At 45.5% G+C, this 18,120-nt stretch overlaps 1 protein-coding gene across 1 annotated transcript; it reads right to left on the minus strand.

Annotated features, from left to right (window-relative positions):
• Nucleotides 1-593: 593 nt before the first annotated feature.
• Nucleotides 594-14,726, minus strand: LOC128101774 (protein CutA homolog). Its single transcript, XM_052725148.1, has 6 exons — nt 14,658-14,726; nt 8,738-8,883; nt 7,818-7,877; nt 6,609-6,654; nt 6,242-6,291; nt 594-2,233 (listed from the first exon to the last, which is right to left on the minus strand). Exons 1-6 carry the CDS (start codon nt 14,724-14,726, stop codon nt 2,131-2,133), a joined length of 474 nt encoding a protein of 157 aa, XP_052581108.1. The 3' UTR covers nt 594-2,130.
• Between the last annotated feature and the right edge of the window lie 3,394 nt (nt 14,727-18,120).

Here is an 18,120-nt window from a genome sequence, read left to right on the forward strand (position 1 = left end):
TGTGTTTACCCATGGTGTGAGTCACACCCTCCAGATCTATGGCAAGGAAGAAACAGCGCAATGGGTGGACAACTGTCAGGCTGACAGACAGAAGCCTTAAAGACCAGTAACTTCTTCGCAGATGGCTACAGTAGATTTTCTGAATCTGTGGCCTTTTGGGAGACTGACTCACCTCTGAACAAAAAGCATTAGGAGTGTTAGGTTTAGAATCAGACTCCAGTCTACATCCTCACTTTCCTCTTCAGTGGCTTATGCCCTCTGACCTCAGATTTCATCAGCAAAATGATAACAAATAAGCCTAACTTACAAGGCAAGATGGGAAGCTTCCTAAACAGTTCAGTAAGTACCCCTCTCTCCCATTTCCTGTACTCAGCAGCAGATAGGTCACCAGGAAAGTTTCTGTGATGGCATACAGAGCCCTGAAAGTGAACTAATGAAGGCCACAGGTGTAAAAATCTCTTAAAGTTTAAGAAAATTCAAGAGAAAAATAGATATTTTGCCTATTTCAAAACTTAAAAGTAAATTCCATGTTATAGAGAAAGCTTTGTTTATTTAAACCCTTGAAACTGAAATGTCAACTTAGGAAATAATTCCCAAACCTTGTGCAAGAAACAACAAGATTCAGACATGCTTCTGACCTCCAGCACCTCATGATCCAGCCTGAAGTGAGGCTTTTCAGAGGAGTGACACCAGGTGGAAAGGACATATGAACACAGGGACAGTGCACAGTGAGGTGCACTGAGACGTGATCGGAACAGGAAGGAAGGAAGATCTAGAAACTGGGCTTTGCTTCTAGGGAAGCAACCCTGATGGTACATCAGGGTCCTGAGTACATCTTAAGTAGGGTTTTCAAGACTTGTAGATACCTCAGAACTGGGCTTTAAGACCAAGGACATCTCCGTTCCTCAGCCCTTAAAACTACCAGTGGAATTCTCTGGCCCTTTGGAAGGGCCTCAGTCCTGATCAGGTTCTCACTGATGGCCCTTGGAGACCCTTCAACATCTGCTATTTGGGGCACAAGGTGGGAGACACACAGCAGCTATCAGAACTAGGACCTGGTTCTACCTGGTGTATTTAACAACACCCCGCCCCACAGAAGAAACCAGGACACCATAGCTGTCTGGATCCTGACTCCAGCTCCCTATGGGTGCCCCCATCATGGAGTTACCTTGTGAGATTCATGGAGAGGGCCTGGTTCAACTCTCCCTTTTCATGGCCTTGGGCTCAGCATCCCCATGTCCATTGTTCCCTTCACCAGAGATCCTTGGGACAGGTGTAGAGAGCCCTCAGCATGGGATGAGAAACCGAGGCTAGACTGTAGTTCAGCATGCCTCCCTGTACGGAATTCCATGAAGTGAAGTTTTTCTTGATACTGTATATCAATGGGGGAATTGACACACTTCTGCCACCTCCACTTGGGATGTGGATGGGGGCTACATTCCTCCAGAAGTTCAGGGGTTTCTCTGCCAGCCCTAGAAGCTCTGTACAGCAGATCTGAAAAACCCTGGCCTAGCAGGTGCCAAGGGCTGAGAACCTAGGTCTCCAGGGTCTTTCTTTGCATGTCTATTATATTAAGTCAAGACATTCTCAGCCCACAAGGCTGTGTTGAAACTCTAATATTCCCCTAGCCTGTATAGGCTCAAGAAGCCCCTTCCCAGCCTCACCTCTGCAAGTTCAGGAGCAACAAAAGCCTCTCTAACAAGAAAATTCTGTTGACCCCTGAAACTCTACCACTATGATTCATCATTTTGAACAGAGCACATGTCAGTGTTTTTAGAAGACATTTATCCCACACACACCTAGGTGAGGAAGGCCCTCTGTCCCTACGAGAAGCAGAGGATCAATTACACCCGGGGCACTTATGGTAGGCCCAGTGCCCTCACGGTCACCTCCCCTCGGTCCCTGCATTATCACCGTCACACCCTCTGGCGGACACAGGCTCCACTTGGTTCTCACAGGCCTGGCTGGCCTTCACCCCCAGTCTTGAAATTCTCAGTCCTTCAGTCAGCATGCACAGGTCACCTCTGCGCCGTCAGGAACCCCCTAGGGAGGTGGAAGAAGGCCTGCCTTCCCCAGAGCACAGTCAAGAAAGGCCTGCCAGCCAGCCAGCAGCCTGTGCGGTCTCTCTGCTTAGTTCTCCTTCATGCCCTCCTCAAGCCACTTTAAATAGCGAGCATCTCCTTGGTCCATGGGAATACTGAAGACCTCTGGGATTTCAAAAGGATGAGCCAACCTTTGGAAAGAAAGCAGAGCTCTAATGAGTGACTATGACATGATAAAACCCAACCCACGGGCTCTCTGGAGGCCCCTACAAGCTGCTCCAGCTCACTGCTTAATGCCGTGGTCCAGCCTGCCTGAGCCTGTTTCCCATTCAACGGGTGCTGGGTTGGCTCAGTGCCCTTAGGTCAGTGGTCCTCAGCCTTCCCAATGCTGCAGCGGTTTAATACAGTGGTTCTCCACCTTCCCAGTGCTGCAGCGGTTTAATACAGTGGTTCTCAGCCTTCCCAGTGCTGCAGCGATTTAATACAGTGGTCCTCAGCCTTCCCAGTGCTCATGGTGTGGTGACCCCAACCATAACGTTATTTTGTTGCTACTTCATAACTCTATTTTTGCTCCTGTTATGAATCTCAAGCCACAGGTTGAGAACTGCTGCTTTAGAATCTTAGACATATGGGTTCAAATTCTATGTCTGCCCTTATTAGTTCTGTGACTGTAGATAAGTCATTTAATTTCTCTGAAGGGGAATATGAACACCTTTTTGGCTGGATTGCTGAGGACTAGCTGGGACAGGGTGTCCAAAGCACTTAGCTAGTGACCAGCAGTGTACACACTCATGTTCACTTCTCACCTCCAATCCATACACATCGCTGTGTCTTCCTGCCCCTTCTCCAGAGCCTATAAATTCCTTCCTACCTACAAAGTCCTCACTGCTCCTGCTGAACAACCAAAATCCCTTTTCTTGAGCCTTATGGCCAAACAATCCCTGACCTTCCCCCACGGGGCCCTGAGGGCAAGCCTGGCTCAGTCACCTTCCTCTGCTTAATTCACCTGACACTCAGTGCACAATGCCGGTTCTCTCCTCGTCAGTCTCTCATGTGTCAGATGAACATGATGATTCTTTGCTTACTTTCTGGTCAATGGAGAGCCACTGGGAAGTTCTCATGAGATAACATGCTTAACTAACCATAGTATTATATAAGTACTGTAGCATTTACAGCAAGTAGGACTGGTTTATTCAGAACCTGAAGACTATCGGTTTGATAATAATCTTATCTCGGGGCTGGAGAGATAGCTTAGAGGTTAAGAGCACTGACTGTTCTTCCAGAGGTCCTGAGTTCAATTCCCAGCAACCACATGATAGCTCGTAACCATCTGTAATGAGATCTGGCACCCTCTTCTGGCCTGCAGGCATACACGCAGACAGAACACTGTGTACATAATAAATAAATAAATCTAAAAAAAAAAAAAGGTGTGAGTGCCACCATTAAAAAGTAATAATAATAATAATAATAATAATAATAATCTTATCTCATGGACACTGAGACCAGAATCTTCTTTTTATAAACAGACATAGAATTCAAAGAATCTGGCATTTTAGCAGTAAGATGAACATTGAAACGCTTCATAGGTATACTTCATATATTCTAATATGTATAACAACCTGGTAGTTTGATACCCATTTTATAGATAGATGAGGCAAAAATATGCTAATACAAGCACTATGGTACAACTATCAAGAGGAAGCCAGACTTCAACATTGTTGTTTGTTTGTTTGTTCTTTACTCTTTTGGGGGGAGCCTGCCACCCAATTCCCAAATAAATCACACACGGAGGCTTATTCTTACTTATGAATGCTTGGCCTTAGCTTATCTTGTTTCTTGCCAGCTTTCCTTAACTTATTCCGTTTACCTTTTGCCTCTGGGCTTTTTCCGTTCTCTTACTTCTGTAAATCTTACTCTTACTCTGTGGCTTGCTGTGTAGCTGGGTGGCTGACCCCTGGAGTTCTCCTCCTTCTCTGGCCACTTCTTTTCTCCCAGATTTTTCCTATTTATCCCCTCTGCCTGTCAGCCCCACCTATTTCTCTCTCCTGCCTCACTATTGGCCGTTCAGCTCTTCATTAGACGGTCAGTTGTTTTAGACAGGCACAGTAACACAGCTTCACACAGTTAAACAAATGCAACATAAACAAAAGTAACACAGCTTAAACTAATATTCTACAACATTTCAACATAAGAAGAAGCAGCACTCTGGAGTTCTCTCCTAACCCAGAAGCTGTCCCTCACAGGTTACAGTTTTGGTTCAACTAAGGTGCCTCATTCCCTCACCTCTGCTGATGTGGTAACAAAGGGGCCATCTCTGTAGTTAGAATTGAGACTCAGCTACAGCTATATGGCCACAAAATCCTAGTTTCCTTGAGATGTGAAGGAAATGACTTTTATCATGCAGAGCAAGGGCTTGTAGCCCAGGCTGCACATTACAGTCAGCCTGGGATGCTACTTAAGAACAACATACTTCACCTACAATCTGCCCTGCCTGCAAGATGTGCTGCAGTAATGGTGGTGCAGAACTTGTGGTAGTGGCCAACTCATGACTGGTCCAACTTGAGGCCCATGCCACGAGAGCGAGTCCACACCAGGACCCAGAGGCAGGACGGCCCAGAGACCCAGGATAGAACTAAACAAGACTGGCAAAAAAAAGTCAATGAAATGATTTCTAATGATATTCTGCTATAGTCATAGATGGGTGCCTAGCCCAGTCATCATCAGAGAGGCTTCCTGCAGCAGCTGATGGGAGCAGATGCAGAGACCCACAACCAAACATTAGGTGGAGTTCTGGGAACCCCACAAAAGAGGGGGAGGAAGGATTGTAGGAGCCAGAGGGGTCGAGGACACCACAAGAAAACCCACAGAATCAACTAAGCAGGGCTCACAGGGGCTCACAGAGATGGAAGCAGCAAACTAGGACCCTGTATGGGTCTGAGATAGGTCCTCTGCATATACATTATGGTTGTATAGCTTGGTATTCTTGTGGGACTCCTAACATTGGGAGAGTAGGTGTCTCTGACTCTTGCCTGCACTTGGGACCCTTTTTCCTCCTGCTGGATTGCCTCATCCAGCCTTGATATGAGGGTTTGTGTCTAGTCTTCTTGTAACTTTGTTATGCCATGTTTGGTTGATATCCCTGGGAGGCCTGCTCTTTTTTTGAAGGGAAATGGAGGAGAAGTGGATCTGAGGGAGAGGGCAAGTTGGGGGGGGGGGGGGTTGCGGACTGGGAGAAGTGGAAGGAGAGGAAATGTGGTTGGGATGTAAAGTATGACAGAAGAATAAAATAATAATGATGATGATGCATTTGATCCCCACACAGTCAAACCAAGTTGGAATCCATGAGGTAGTACTTATATTGGACATTTGAAAAATATCTCCAAGTGTTCTAACACATGGCCAGCACTGAGGCCACTGGTTAGACCAGTTTCAAGTGGTAATGTAGACAAGAATCACTAGGTATGATTATTGGAATGCAGTTCCATTCAGTAGGTCTGAAATGACATAAGATCCCATCTCCAATACTGGAGGTAGAAGGGGCAACTCCCTTATTACACTGAGAGGATTATTTGCAAGCAAAAATTCTAAATTTTGAATCCTTGAACTTATCAGTGTAGACTCAAAACCTTCCCTAGCAGTTATCTTATGAAGTCACAATTTGCAAAATGCGAATAATGCCATTTTCTCCTTAACTTCTTGGTTTTGGAAAAATATGACTACTTTTTGTAAAAATATGGTATTTGTGTTATTAATATATAATAGCTTTATTGTTAAGTAAGCTAAAAACGGTTTTCAAAATCCTTAGCAATTATGACTGAAACGGTTAACTTTCATGGACTTCATCAAAGTCTTAGAGACCTCAGAGGTAAAAGAGACCTCTCTTTGTGAACCGCTGAGACTCAAGTGTGAGCTTTGGGACTGCATTACTGGGAACAAGCTAGAAATTAACCCATGATGCTTTTGTGAGTCTGAATAATATTTTTAAATTATGGAAAGACCCTGAGACTGATGTTTGAATCCACCAGTGTAAACCATCTCACTCTACTCTCTGTCGTCCAGGTGGAGAACGTGAGAGAAAGAAGAACAAGGAGTCTCATGGGAGGCAGTGGCTAACCCCCAGTTCTCCCACTTCCCAGGTTCATTCTCTCAGTGCCCAGAACATCCTGGTCTGGTCCTGAGGAATGAGTGAGAAGCCTTACCTCATGTAGGTGGACAGCCTGGAGACCTTGGAAGTCTTTGTCTTTATTAGCTGTGACAGGAGTAAAATTAATCAGCAATTTGGGACCCGAACCCCAGCTCAACCCTCCATTCATTTGGAATTTAGCATTTCCTCCCAGGCCACCAGACCAGGTCACTCGCTTGCTAAGGAACCTCAGACATCTTAGGTGGGGCAAGGGCCTCAATCAGTTGATCGGTGCTAATTTTTTCCTCTGTGGGGATTGAACTTAAGAAGTCATGACTGAGCTATACCCCAGCCTCATTGCTAATTTCTAATTAGAATCTGGAAAATGGCCCTGATGTCACTATTGTCCTATTAAAACTTCCTCTGCCCCTATCCTCACTTACCAACAAGATCTCAGTGGATTCTTCTATTTCTCCCTTCCAAAAGTACCTAGAGAAGAGAACAAAATCAAGTTGTCACAGCCACAGGAGGAGTCTGGCAAATTGTCAAACCTGCCCAAGGAGGTAAATTACTGAAGAGGAGGCTTTACAATCTTCCCCAAACCCATTGTGCTGGCACAAGCTAGAGTCATCAGAGAGGAGGGAGCCTCACCAGAGAAAATGCCTCGTAAGACTGGGCTGAAGGCAAGCCCTAGGGCATTTTCTTAATTAGTGACTGTTGTGGGAGGGCCCGTCCATTGTGGGTGGGGCCATCCCTGGGCTGGTGGCCCTGGGTTCTATAAGAAAGCAGGCTGAGCAAGCCATGGGAAGCAAGCCAATAAGCAGCCCCCTCCATGGCCTCTGCATCAGCTCCTGCCTCCAGGTTCCTGCCCTGTTTGAGTTCCTGTCCTGACTTCCTTTGTAAGACAGATAAACCTTTTCTTCCCAATTTGCTTTTTGGACATGGTGTTTCACTGAAGCAATAGAAACCCTAACTAAGACACCCATAAAAGAAGTCTAGAGTGGTCAAGGCCCCACAGGTCAATTTGTCCAGCCACTCTAACAAATACATTTAGCACCTACCAGTGCATTCCTGAAGGTTAGTGCTTGAAGATGGCTTCCTGACTTAAGATTTCACACGAGGTCTCCTTGCTTCCTTCCTTCCTTCCTTTTTCCTTCCCTTTCTTCTTCCCTCCACTAGCCCTCCCGCCATCCCTTCTCGTCTCTTCCCTTTTTGTTATGCTGGAGAGCAAACCCAAGGCCTTATGCATGTTAGGCAAGCACTCTATCACTGAGCTACATTCATAAGCCTCTGGAGAACATTCTAAAGATTCAGAAACTTAGGCCTCAGCCTCAGAGAGACTAATTCAACATGCTCAGAGATCAAAAGTAAAGCCAAGTTAGGGAGCCATGCTCAAGACGATGTGAGCAGTTGAGCAAACAGCATGACTTTTCCCTCCTTTCTCTATATACTACAATTTTTTTTTTTGCTTTCCTTAGGTGACATAAATTGATAATAAACATAATCTCTGAATGCAAGTTACCTGTGAAGTGTTGATTAAATGCCATTGAAACATTGTCTGACAGCTCACCATTTGTTGCATGTTCTCTCTCTCATCCAGGACCTAACCTTAACACTCCCAACTCCCTTCCACTAGCCTTGGCAAAACTCACAGTGAAGATGTCTTAGGCAAGATGTTCACAGAAGCTGCCAACTTCTTATCCAGTATGGCCCTAGAGCAAAGAGAGTGGGTGACCACTGGAGCATATCCAAGGTTTTAAGAGAAGGGATGGGAATTTCTGAGAATATCTAAGTAACCAATCATTTAGGATGTCCTTCCCCTGTTCTGCTTTATGTATGCCTGAGAATTCTTTTTTTTTTTTTTTTTTTTGGTTTTTCGAGACAGGGTTTCTCTGTGTAGTTTTGGTGCCTGTCCTGGAACTCACTCTGTAGACCAGGCTGGCCTCGAACTCACAGAGATCCGCCTGCCTCTGCCTCCCGGGTGCTGGGATTAAAGGCATGGGCCACCGCTGCCCAGCTGAGAATTCTTATGTTGGAAACCTAACCCTGAAAGTTTTATGTTAATGAAGTTGTAGGTGAGGATCTTGGCAAGTAATTAATGAAGTAAAAATGTGGGAATTGGAGCTGGCACAGTCCTCACTTAGGCACAGGGACTATTCACTGTTACCAAGACCCAAAACCGTAGCACTGGCAGCACAGCGTGCTTAAATTGAACCCAGCAGGGCCGTGGAGGGTTTAAATTGTCCCCGTGTAGACTTTCACAGTTCTTTTAAAGCCTCAAAAAAGCCACCGATCTCTGTGGGTCTCATGTTCCTTTTCTGCCCCATCAATTACTTAACTTCTCTAGCATAGTGAAAGACCAGCCCTGGGATCATTCCGAGAAAGATCAGTCCTGGATCACTCTGAGCAGGATCATCCAATGGGTTCCTCATCCCACCCCAAGCAGAAAGTATGGAGTTAATCAGTGGACAGAAAGGGTTGCCAAAAGCAAGAGAATGGCTACAGCGTGGCCCTTAGGGAGTACCTGCCAGCTTCCCACGCATTTCGGGCATCACTTAGCCCCTGCACGTACCTGGCAACATCTCTGGCAATTTGCTCATTGGGATAGTTGACAAAAACGATGGAGTAAGTGCCAGAGACATAGCTCCTAGTGAGGGAGGAGTGGAACCAGAGGCTAACGGTCCTGAGCACAGGATACGTCAGAACAGCTGTCAGGATCTATACAGTAGAAAAGAAAAGCAGGTCAATGACTCCTGGCTCCACCAGACTGGAATCATTTTGTCATCCCCACCCACAAAGCAATTCCTGAGCTCTGTATTTTGCTTTACTGCTTAGATTGTTCATGCCCAGGGTCTGGGAAGCTAGCTCAGTCGGTAAACTGCTTGCCAAGTGGGCTGGAGGACCTAAGTCAGATTCCCACAAGCCACAGAACAAACCTGCATTTGGTGGTCCAGAATCTGAGAACTGAAGATGCAGAGACTGGCAGATCCCTGGAGCTCACAGGACAGCCTGCAAACTCAGCAAGTTCTAGGCCAGTGGCAGACCCTATCGCACCCCCTCCTCCCCCCCAAAAAAAAACAAGGTTGAGAGCACTGAATGCTCTTTCAGAGGACTTGGGTTCAATTCCCAACACCCACACGGTGGCTCACAACCCAAGTTCCAGGGGATCTGACTTCCTCTTCTGGCTTCTTGCACATACGTGGTGCGAGCAAAACACACATGCACATTAAATAAATAACAAGATGACTGGATCCCAGAGAACGATATGCCAAGGTTGACCTCTGGCACCCATACACACACGTTTACCCACACATACATAAAGTGCTCATGCCTAGATGTTTTCCTCTGCATTTTGTAGCTAAGGGGAAAAAATGGAGGATCACAAATCAATAGGGCAAAGAACTTTCTCAAAACCATAGCTTTAAATGTTGAAGCCAGAATTTGGACTCAAGTCTGGATGATTTCAAATCCATTTTTATTACACGAAACTGTTACTGCAGGTAATTGTAGCTGTCCCTCCCAAAGAGCTAACATCCTGTGAAGATTATTTTGGATGGTAAGCATTTACCTCCCCTAATGTTTCAGTGAATAATTTCACTTGCATTCATTTATCTGTACCAGGTGTTGTGCATAGCTTAATGTAAACACACCAGTTTTAAAATTATGCAACACACTGGGATTCTCCTTGGGGCAGAGCACAAGCAGGCTTTGCTGAGAAGATGCTCTCTGTATTGGTTACTTGGCTTCCACGTGGTGTGTGTGACTGGGGAAGCAGGGCAAGAGGCAGTGCTGTGGCCTGGGGTAGTTATCTTGCCAAGAGGCAGAGACCAGGCAGAGGCTGGCCAGGCACTAAACCACAAGGCCCATTCCCAGCAGCCAACTTCCTCTAGTTAACAGCCTTTACCTGAAAGTTTCACAGTCTCCAAAGCCACACCATCAGCTTGGAAATGTGTTCAAACACATGAGCCTACCGAGGACATTTCCTATCCAACCCAGCATAGTCTATATCTGCCCCCCAGGTTCATGGCCATCTCACAATGCAAGTGTGTAGTGGGTAGCTGGCCCAGCTTTGACCTGGAAGTGCCACCCCCATTGAGGCTTCGGTAACTGTCACGCCTACAAGGTGGAGCCAAGAGAGGACCCCTGAAGACCCGAGATCCAGATGGGCCGGCTCTCTTGGTTCCTGGATCCTGGACGCTGGAGGTAGATTGAGCAGAGTTCTCCAGAGAACACCGCTGGACTGCACTACACCTTTCCCAGACCCTGTTACCTATCCCTTCACTTGTAAGTTACCCCACAAAATAAACCTCCCTTTTAACTACGTGGAGTGGCCTTAATATTTAAACCAATACAAATATATTCAATCTATCTTGAAAAGTCCTCATAGTCTTACAGTTCCGCAGAAGTTCAAAGTTGGGAGACAGACTCAAGGCTGTCTCCTGTCTGTGAGCCCCTATAATTTAAAAAATGCATACAGTACCCTAGTGTGAACATTCTCTTCCCAGAGGGAAGAATAGGGGCTCAGCATGGAAAACTGAGCCAAAGCATGACCAAAACCCAGCAGGGCAGACACAGATCCTGCAGGGAAGAGTTCGGTACTGCAGTGGGCCTGGTTAGCCCCGCCCCTCCAGCTCTGTCGCAAGTGGTGTGTGTGGTCTGATCAGCTCCACTAGTGTCTACAACTTTCCTCAGTAAATGTCCCATATTTCTGCCATCCCCAATAGCCTGTGGTCACCACTGCAGCGGAGGCTTCACCTTCCCACAGGCCCGCTCAAGAGCCCTATCAATGGACTCTGCCCCTGACAATGTGTTTGCTGGTTTCACAGCTTTGTGCAGCCTCAATGCATGCCTCTATGGCCCTGTAACTCTTGCACTTTACGTGCCTGTGAGTAAAGTCAGGTTCCGCTGCCAGCTCAGATGTAGCCTGTCCCACTTAGACCACAGATGCAGTGTTCTCTGTGTGCCTTTGAGGTTAAGCCTGGAAAACCACTACCCTGAACAGCCTGTTCCAGCCAGGCACTCTCTGTTCAAGCACTCTCTTTTCAAATGAATTTGAAATGGAGCTTTCCACCCACAGGGTTTTGCCCTTAAGACACCTTTCCTAATGCCCCAGCAGTTAAGTCCTGGTTTCTGCTAAGGGCCCATCTGTTTAACAAGTGCAACTGCTTTCTCCATGCCGGCTGACCCCGAGCTTCAGGTTCAATGAGCTTCTTTGGTTATCCCAGGAGAGTCCTTGTTCCACTCTGGGAACTCAGAAGCAGGGTCACTCTGGCCCCCTAAGCTGCCACCACAGTGATCCACGGGCTCTATATACATCAGTCTGGGGGGGTCTCTAACCCACAACTCCAAATCATTTCAGATTCCTCCCACAAACCAGTTCCAGAGGCATGTGTCAGCAACCATGGGAGAAAACATCGGAGTTACTGTTTTCTTATTATCTTAATGACAAGACATTTGAGAAGAAAGGACCTTCCGTTCCAGCGTCAGTATAGAATCATTAAAAGGACAGTGGCAGCCTAGGAGTCAGGCTGTGAGCCAGCCAGTGTGAGCAATGGCTGCCCATCCCGTCTCCCAGCCCAGACTCATGCTTTCTTCTAGCGAACCTCTGTCCTCCTCCATCTGACTGTTGAAACAACGGACCCAAGAAACTAGAATTCTCCTCTCCTCAGGATGCTCATGCTAGGAGAAGAAAAAGGCTGTACTTGACACCAACCAGAGAGGGAATTTGCCTCCCAGAAGTAGATTTCACATACTGCTGACAGTCTGCTGGACCACCTGTTGGAGACCATCACCCAGATGATGATGGGTGGTGAGATCCCTAGCTCTTTAAATCTCACTTCACAATGAGGATGGACGTGGTAGGATCACTGGGTCTCTTCACCCTCTTCCCAATGTGGATCAATATATTTTTTCTGCTTTTCACTATTTGACTGTTTGAATTGACATGTCAATGGCAGCTGGGGCACAGGTTGTGACTCCCGAGTTCCCTGCCCTGCGACTTGAGCACAACTGTAAACAAAAGGAACACTTATCAGGGGAGGTGGACCCACAGGAAAGGAATCAAGACGCTGACGGCTGACGGTACCGAAAAGGAAGGAGGCGCATGCTGGAACAGCTAAGGAAGCTCTGGGATATTTCAGCCAGCAGGTGTGGTGAGGACACCAGGCTGAAATACAAACTCACACTGAATGCCCTGGAAGCATGAGATGAGCTCACAGTCAAAATACTAAGAGGCAAGAGACCACGCAGTGTTACCTAAGGCAGCCCCCAGCTCAAAGTAACCAGAGGCAGAGGGTACAAACTCAAGCCGGGGTGGTTTCTGTCCTCCAGGGGACTTAGCAATGTCTGGGGACAGCTTTGACTCACGACAGGGAAGGGGATGCCATTGCCATCTAACGGGGGGATCGGAACTGCCTCACACTGAAATACACTGTAGCTGCTGTTGCCTCGGCCATTGGACAGGAACTCTTCATTCCTATTTATTTCTCTGTTTTTAGCACCTTAGCACACTAGGCAGTGAAAATTATTTGTGGACATTAAGTATCATAAGCACAAAAAGATCAGTGTGGACCCAATAATGGATGGCAGGTTAGAAAATGACTTATATGAACGTAAAATTGATGGATGGAAAGACTCATATCCCCTGACAGAAACATTCACTATATTGAAGGCATCTGCAGTCACCACTGTCAATGCCATACCACTCACTCACTTTCATGGGAAAACTCTGACTAGTGTATGCTGTGTGTGTACATGTGCATACATGTGCAGAACACTGTGCTTGTGAAGGCCAGAGGGTGTCTCCCTCAGTTCTTTCCACCTTTTAAAAAATTATTCTTTTGAAATTAAAATACAATTATGTCATTCCCTTTTCCCTTTCCTCCCTCCAATCCCTCCCATTTCTCCTCCTTTTCTTTGTTATTATTGCACACATATATGAACACACACACACACACACACACACACACACACACACACATATATATATATACACACACACAATCTGTTCAATCTATCTAGTGTTACATATAGATGGATGGATGGATGGATAGATGATAGATAGATAGATAGATAGATAGATAGATAGATAGATAGATAGATAGATAATTTCAGGGCTGACCACTTGGTAATGGATAATCGGGGCTCTTCTCTGGGGAAGACGGCTTCTCCTGCTCTCAGAATTCCTTCGCTGCCTGCAGTTCTTTGTCTGGGATCCATTTTGTTTTTGAGACAGGGTCTCTCACTGAACCTAGAGCTCATTGATTCAGCCAGGCTGGCTAGTCAATGAGCTCCAGGGTCTACCTGTCCCCACCACCCCTAGTGCTGAGGCACAGATGTGTGCTGCTGTGCCTGGTTCTTCTTTACATAGCTGCTGGAGATCGGAATGAGCTTCACAGCAAGCTCCTTACTGACTAAGGCATCTCCCCAAACTTAAGTTTTAAAGAAATATCTTCACATTATAAAGTTTTAATACTTTATATCTTTTGTATCTTTACATCTTTTCTAATTTTACACTTATATGAAATATTTTATGTATTCATTCAGTTATTTCTTATTTGATCCAGCCATTCTCCCTTTTTATTCTTTTCTTTCCTTTTCTTTTTTTCCTTTTCTTTTTCTTTTTTTTCTTTTTTTGAGACAGAGTCTTGCTATGTATCCTTGGATGGCCTAAACTCATTATGTAGTCCAGGTAAGCCTCAAACTTGCAGGGATCCCCCTGCCTCAGCCTCCTGAGTGTTAGGATTACAGAAGTGCACCACCATGTCAGTCTTCTTTCTTGGTGTCCTGGAGTACCTATGTGGCCTTGAAGAGGTTAGTGGGCTTCACAAGCCTGTGATGAGGCAGAGGAAGCCTCACCTAACCCAGTGGATTAAACTTCTAAGGAATCTGTAAATACCTTGACATCAAAACAACATTCAGCTTTTTGTTTTCCTGGCTACAAATCTGGAACTTAAAACAAAAACCCTCAAAGAGATTTACAGCAGTTTTCGAAAATGAGGAAATGATGTCCAGAGAAGGGGAGTAATCAGTCCAAATGAGTACACAGGGTGGTGTGGAACCCGGGACTCGGGACTCTCCTACAGCCCTGCTGCCCTACCTTGGCAACTACTCTGCTGTCACATCTTGCATTAACTTTCTAAGGCGTTTCGGAACCGAGAAAACAGCAGGAAAGCATGACAGTAAGGGCAATAACCAAAGACCCTATCAAAGGGCTTAGGAGAGAATGTGCCAGAAAACACTCCTTCCCTCACAGTAACACAACCCCACTTACCCCCACAAGGCAGACATGAAAGGGTGCTGGTAACCCTGAAATGCTGGACAGCTTCCAGGACGTTAAGGACTTCAAAGGATCTCAACTCTTCTCCTACAAGCCTGCCCACAGCTCAAAACCTCAAGAGCAGCTACGAGAAACACCTTCCTTCATTTCTTCTCCCTCAGCCCCAGGTAGAGGCTTCAGGCAGGAGGACAGTGTTAAAAACTGGGACACTCACCAGGAGGCATGTAAGGACAAATAGCCTGAGGGAGCCTGGTGGAGGGCACCGTGGTTCCGGCCTGTCCATGGTGTTGCTGGGGATTTTGCACCAGGCAGGAACTGCACTACAGCCCTAGGTAGTGTTGGCTGATAGGTGGACCAGAGGGCCTTAACTGCAGCCTCCTCCACCCCCACACACCTTTTCCAGGACACCGTCCAGCTCCGCCCCTCCCAGCTAGGCTGGCCAGGAGGCAGCCCGGGAAGGAAGGAAAGCGTTTGGTTTTTTGCCCACTGGTCTCACCTCTTCTTTGAGCTTGCTTTCCAGAGCTACTACTACTCTGGCAAAAATGCTACTCTTTTTTCTCTTCAAGTAAACAATAAAATCATAGATATACAGATAAAAAGACAAACTTTCCTTAAGAAACAAAACTTCAGAAACCACAGCACACAAAAGCTGCAACAGATAGATAAAACCCTCTGTCAACAGGCCAAAGCCACCCACAAAAACAAACAAAAGAAGCACACATGGGACTAACAGCTTCTCTGTCACGTGTCCCTCCCTCTCCTCCTCCCTCCCTCCTCACCTGTACTTCTGCTCCCTCTTCTCTCTCCAGTGAACTGGTGAGTTCTGAGCCAGAGAGATGGTTCATTAGGTAACGGTGCTTGCCACCAAACCTGGTGAACTGAGTTCAATCCCAGAACCCACGTGATGGAAAGAGAGTAAGTTGCCCTCTGCTCTCCACACATTCGTGTGACACACTCACACCCACAGTCACACACAATAGTCAAATAATAATTTAAAAAATACACTGGTAAATTTTATTGTATTTCATACAGTGTAACAAACTCTCAAACAAAAATGCGGGAATACGGAAAACAAACCAGAAATTGTTTCAAACTGAGCAGAGAAACACAACATTAACCAAACCTGGTCCATGAGACCAGTTCACAGCCTCCAGTGGTTGTACGACCTGTTTATCTACTGTTAAAGCCCTGGTTTCCTGGCAAAAGAAATAACTAAAATGAGTTCAATTGTTAGCTGCGCATTCACCAAATTACTTACCCTGAGATGGGGGGGGGGGGTAAGGAAAGGCTCATACTCCTTCATAGATATGAAGACCAAACGATTAATATTGAATAATTTACAAAACAAGTAACCATGCTACAATTGCAAAAGCAGTTATTCTTTTCAACTACCTGTTTCTCCTTGTAGCTGAAAAACTTAGTTATCTGTACAAAATATATAGTTAGAAAAAAATAAGTCTGAAGGTCCCTAAAAAAAACCTTTATAAGCGTACTAAAATAAATCAGAGCTATGCTATAGTCCTTCATACCTATCACATTAATGAAAACGGGCATCGGTAATGACCATTTACCTCAGTTCATTTCCCTGAGACGTTATTGCTCAGCACCTGTTCGATGACTAGATGTTATGGGTGTGTGGCTGGGAACTCTGAGAAGGATGGCAGGGGTGCTGGTGATGCCGGAAGACATCTGGATGGCAGCAGAGAAACCACCATTTGGAAACAGCAACCTCTGGGTGCCTCTGCTCTCTTCATAGTCAGTTCTCAGGTGAGATCCCCAAAGTCCAATTGTACATGTACAGCTCTGGCAGTATCTTGAGACAGAAATTCTCAGTCTGCATGCCACCGCCTGGGATTACAAGCACCGCTTCCAGAAGTCTTTTATTCCCATCAGCTCTCCCACCTTTTCCTCTTTATGAAATTCTGACAGTCTCCACTCTGGGCCAGGGTCAGACTTCCCCTCAGACTCGAATCCTGCATCCCTCTCCATTACCTACTTCATTTGTTTCCAGTCTCTTTGTTTTGTAAGTTCTCTTCTACCTCTTTATAGGTTATTTGGAAAACCACTGCAATCTTTTTATTTTATTTATTTATTTATTTATTTTTGGTGTATGTAGGGTGTGTCTTCCACAACCTGGTGTGGCATCCATATGACAACCTGTGGGAGTCAGCACTCTCCTTCCATCATGAGGAATGGAACTCAGATCTGTAGTTAGTTGGTTTTTTTTTTATTCTTTATTTTTTTGCTCTTTTGGGGGGCCCACCAGCTCCCAATTAAATATACACGGAGACTTACTCTTTCTTATAAATGCCTGGCCTTAGCTTGGCTTGTTGCTAGCCAGCTTTTCTTAACTTAAATTATTCCATTTATCTTTTGCCTCTGGACTTTTTCCTTTTCTGACATCTGTAATCTTACTTTCTTCACTCTTCGTCTGTGACTAGCTGTGTGCCTGGGCGGCTGACCCCTGCAGTCCTCCTCCTTATACTCCTCCTTGATCTTCTTTCTCCTTTTTCTCCGTCTATTTATCCTCTCTGCCTGCCAGCCCCGCCTGTCCTTTCTCCTGCTTTGCTATTGGCCATTCAGCTCTTTATTAGACCAATCAGACGTTTCAGGCAGGCAAAGTAACACAGCTTCACAGAGTTAAACAAATGCAACATAAAAGAATGCAACACATCTTTGCATCATTAAACTAATGTTCCACAGCATAAACAATTGTAACACCTCTTAAAACAAAATCTACAACACAGATCAGTTTGACAGCAAGTGCCTTTACCGCTGAGCCATCTTATAGGCACGGGATCCATGTCAATTGCAGCCAGTGAGGATTGAGGCCTGGCATACACTGCATTCAATTTCCTTAGTGTTATCTTTAATCTCTGCTTGTAGGGACTGGTCTTCTTGTCTACAGACAAAGGCTCTTGATTCTATATTTTCATTTTTCTTAATATTAGTTTTAACCCATCAACTTTACAGATTTTTTTTAAGCTCATCAGCTCCAGTGAAATGTGAAAACATTGGTTTCACCATAAAGTTTCTACCAAGCTTTAAGAATGGCTGTCTGTCTGTCATTTTTTTACTTCTTTTACAACCACTAAAAGTAATGTAAGGTCAGTGTTTGTTTTTTTGTTGTTGTGTTTATTTGTTTGGTTTGGTTTTTTTTGTTGTTGCTTTTTTTTTTTTTTTTTTTTTTTTTGGTTTTCAAGATAGGGTTTCTCTTTGTAATCCTGGCTGTCCTGGAACTCGCTCTGTAGACCAGGCTGGCCTTGAACTCACAGGGATCCACCTGTCTCTGCCTCTTGAGTGCTGGATTAAAGGTGTGCACCACCACCACTATCCAGCAGCCGCTGTGTGCCTTAAGTGAGGTGGTGGTGGGTTTTTTTGTTTTTTTCTGTCAATGCAGTGAGCAAAGTGGTCTAATGTCTTCTTGGTATAATAATTCCTGGGTGCTTCAAAAATATTGATTCAAGGGCTGCAGAAAACAAGCCTCTGGGAGGAAGTGGGGAGAAGAGCCATAATATCAACATTGAGTAAGCAAAGAACAGGGTTTGAATGACTGGGACTTCTGTCCACAATTACCAGCACCTTTAATTCAAGGTTTTTCTCAGCCAATTAGCTTCTAGGCTTCAAGACTACAATAATCACGAAGTAATCCAAAAAGAAGGCAAGGGTTATTGATA

This window comes from Peromyscus californicus, unplaced genomic scaffold (genome assembly GCF_007827085.1).
Source record: "Peromyscus californicus insignis strain IS unplaced genomic scaffold, ASM782708v3 Scaffold_7__1_contigs__length_154581171, whole genome shotgun sequence".
NCBI classification, from domain to species: Eukaryota; Metazoa; Chordata; class Mammalia; order Rodentia; family Cricetidae; genus Peromyscus; species Peromyscus californicus.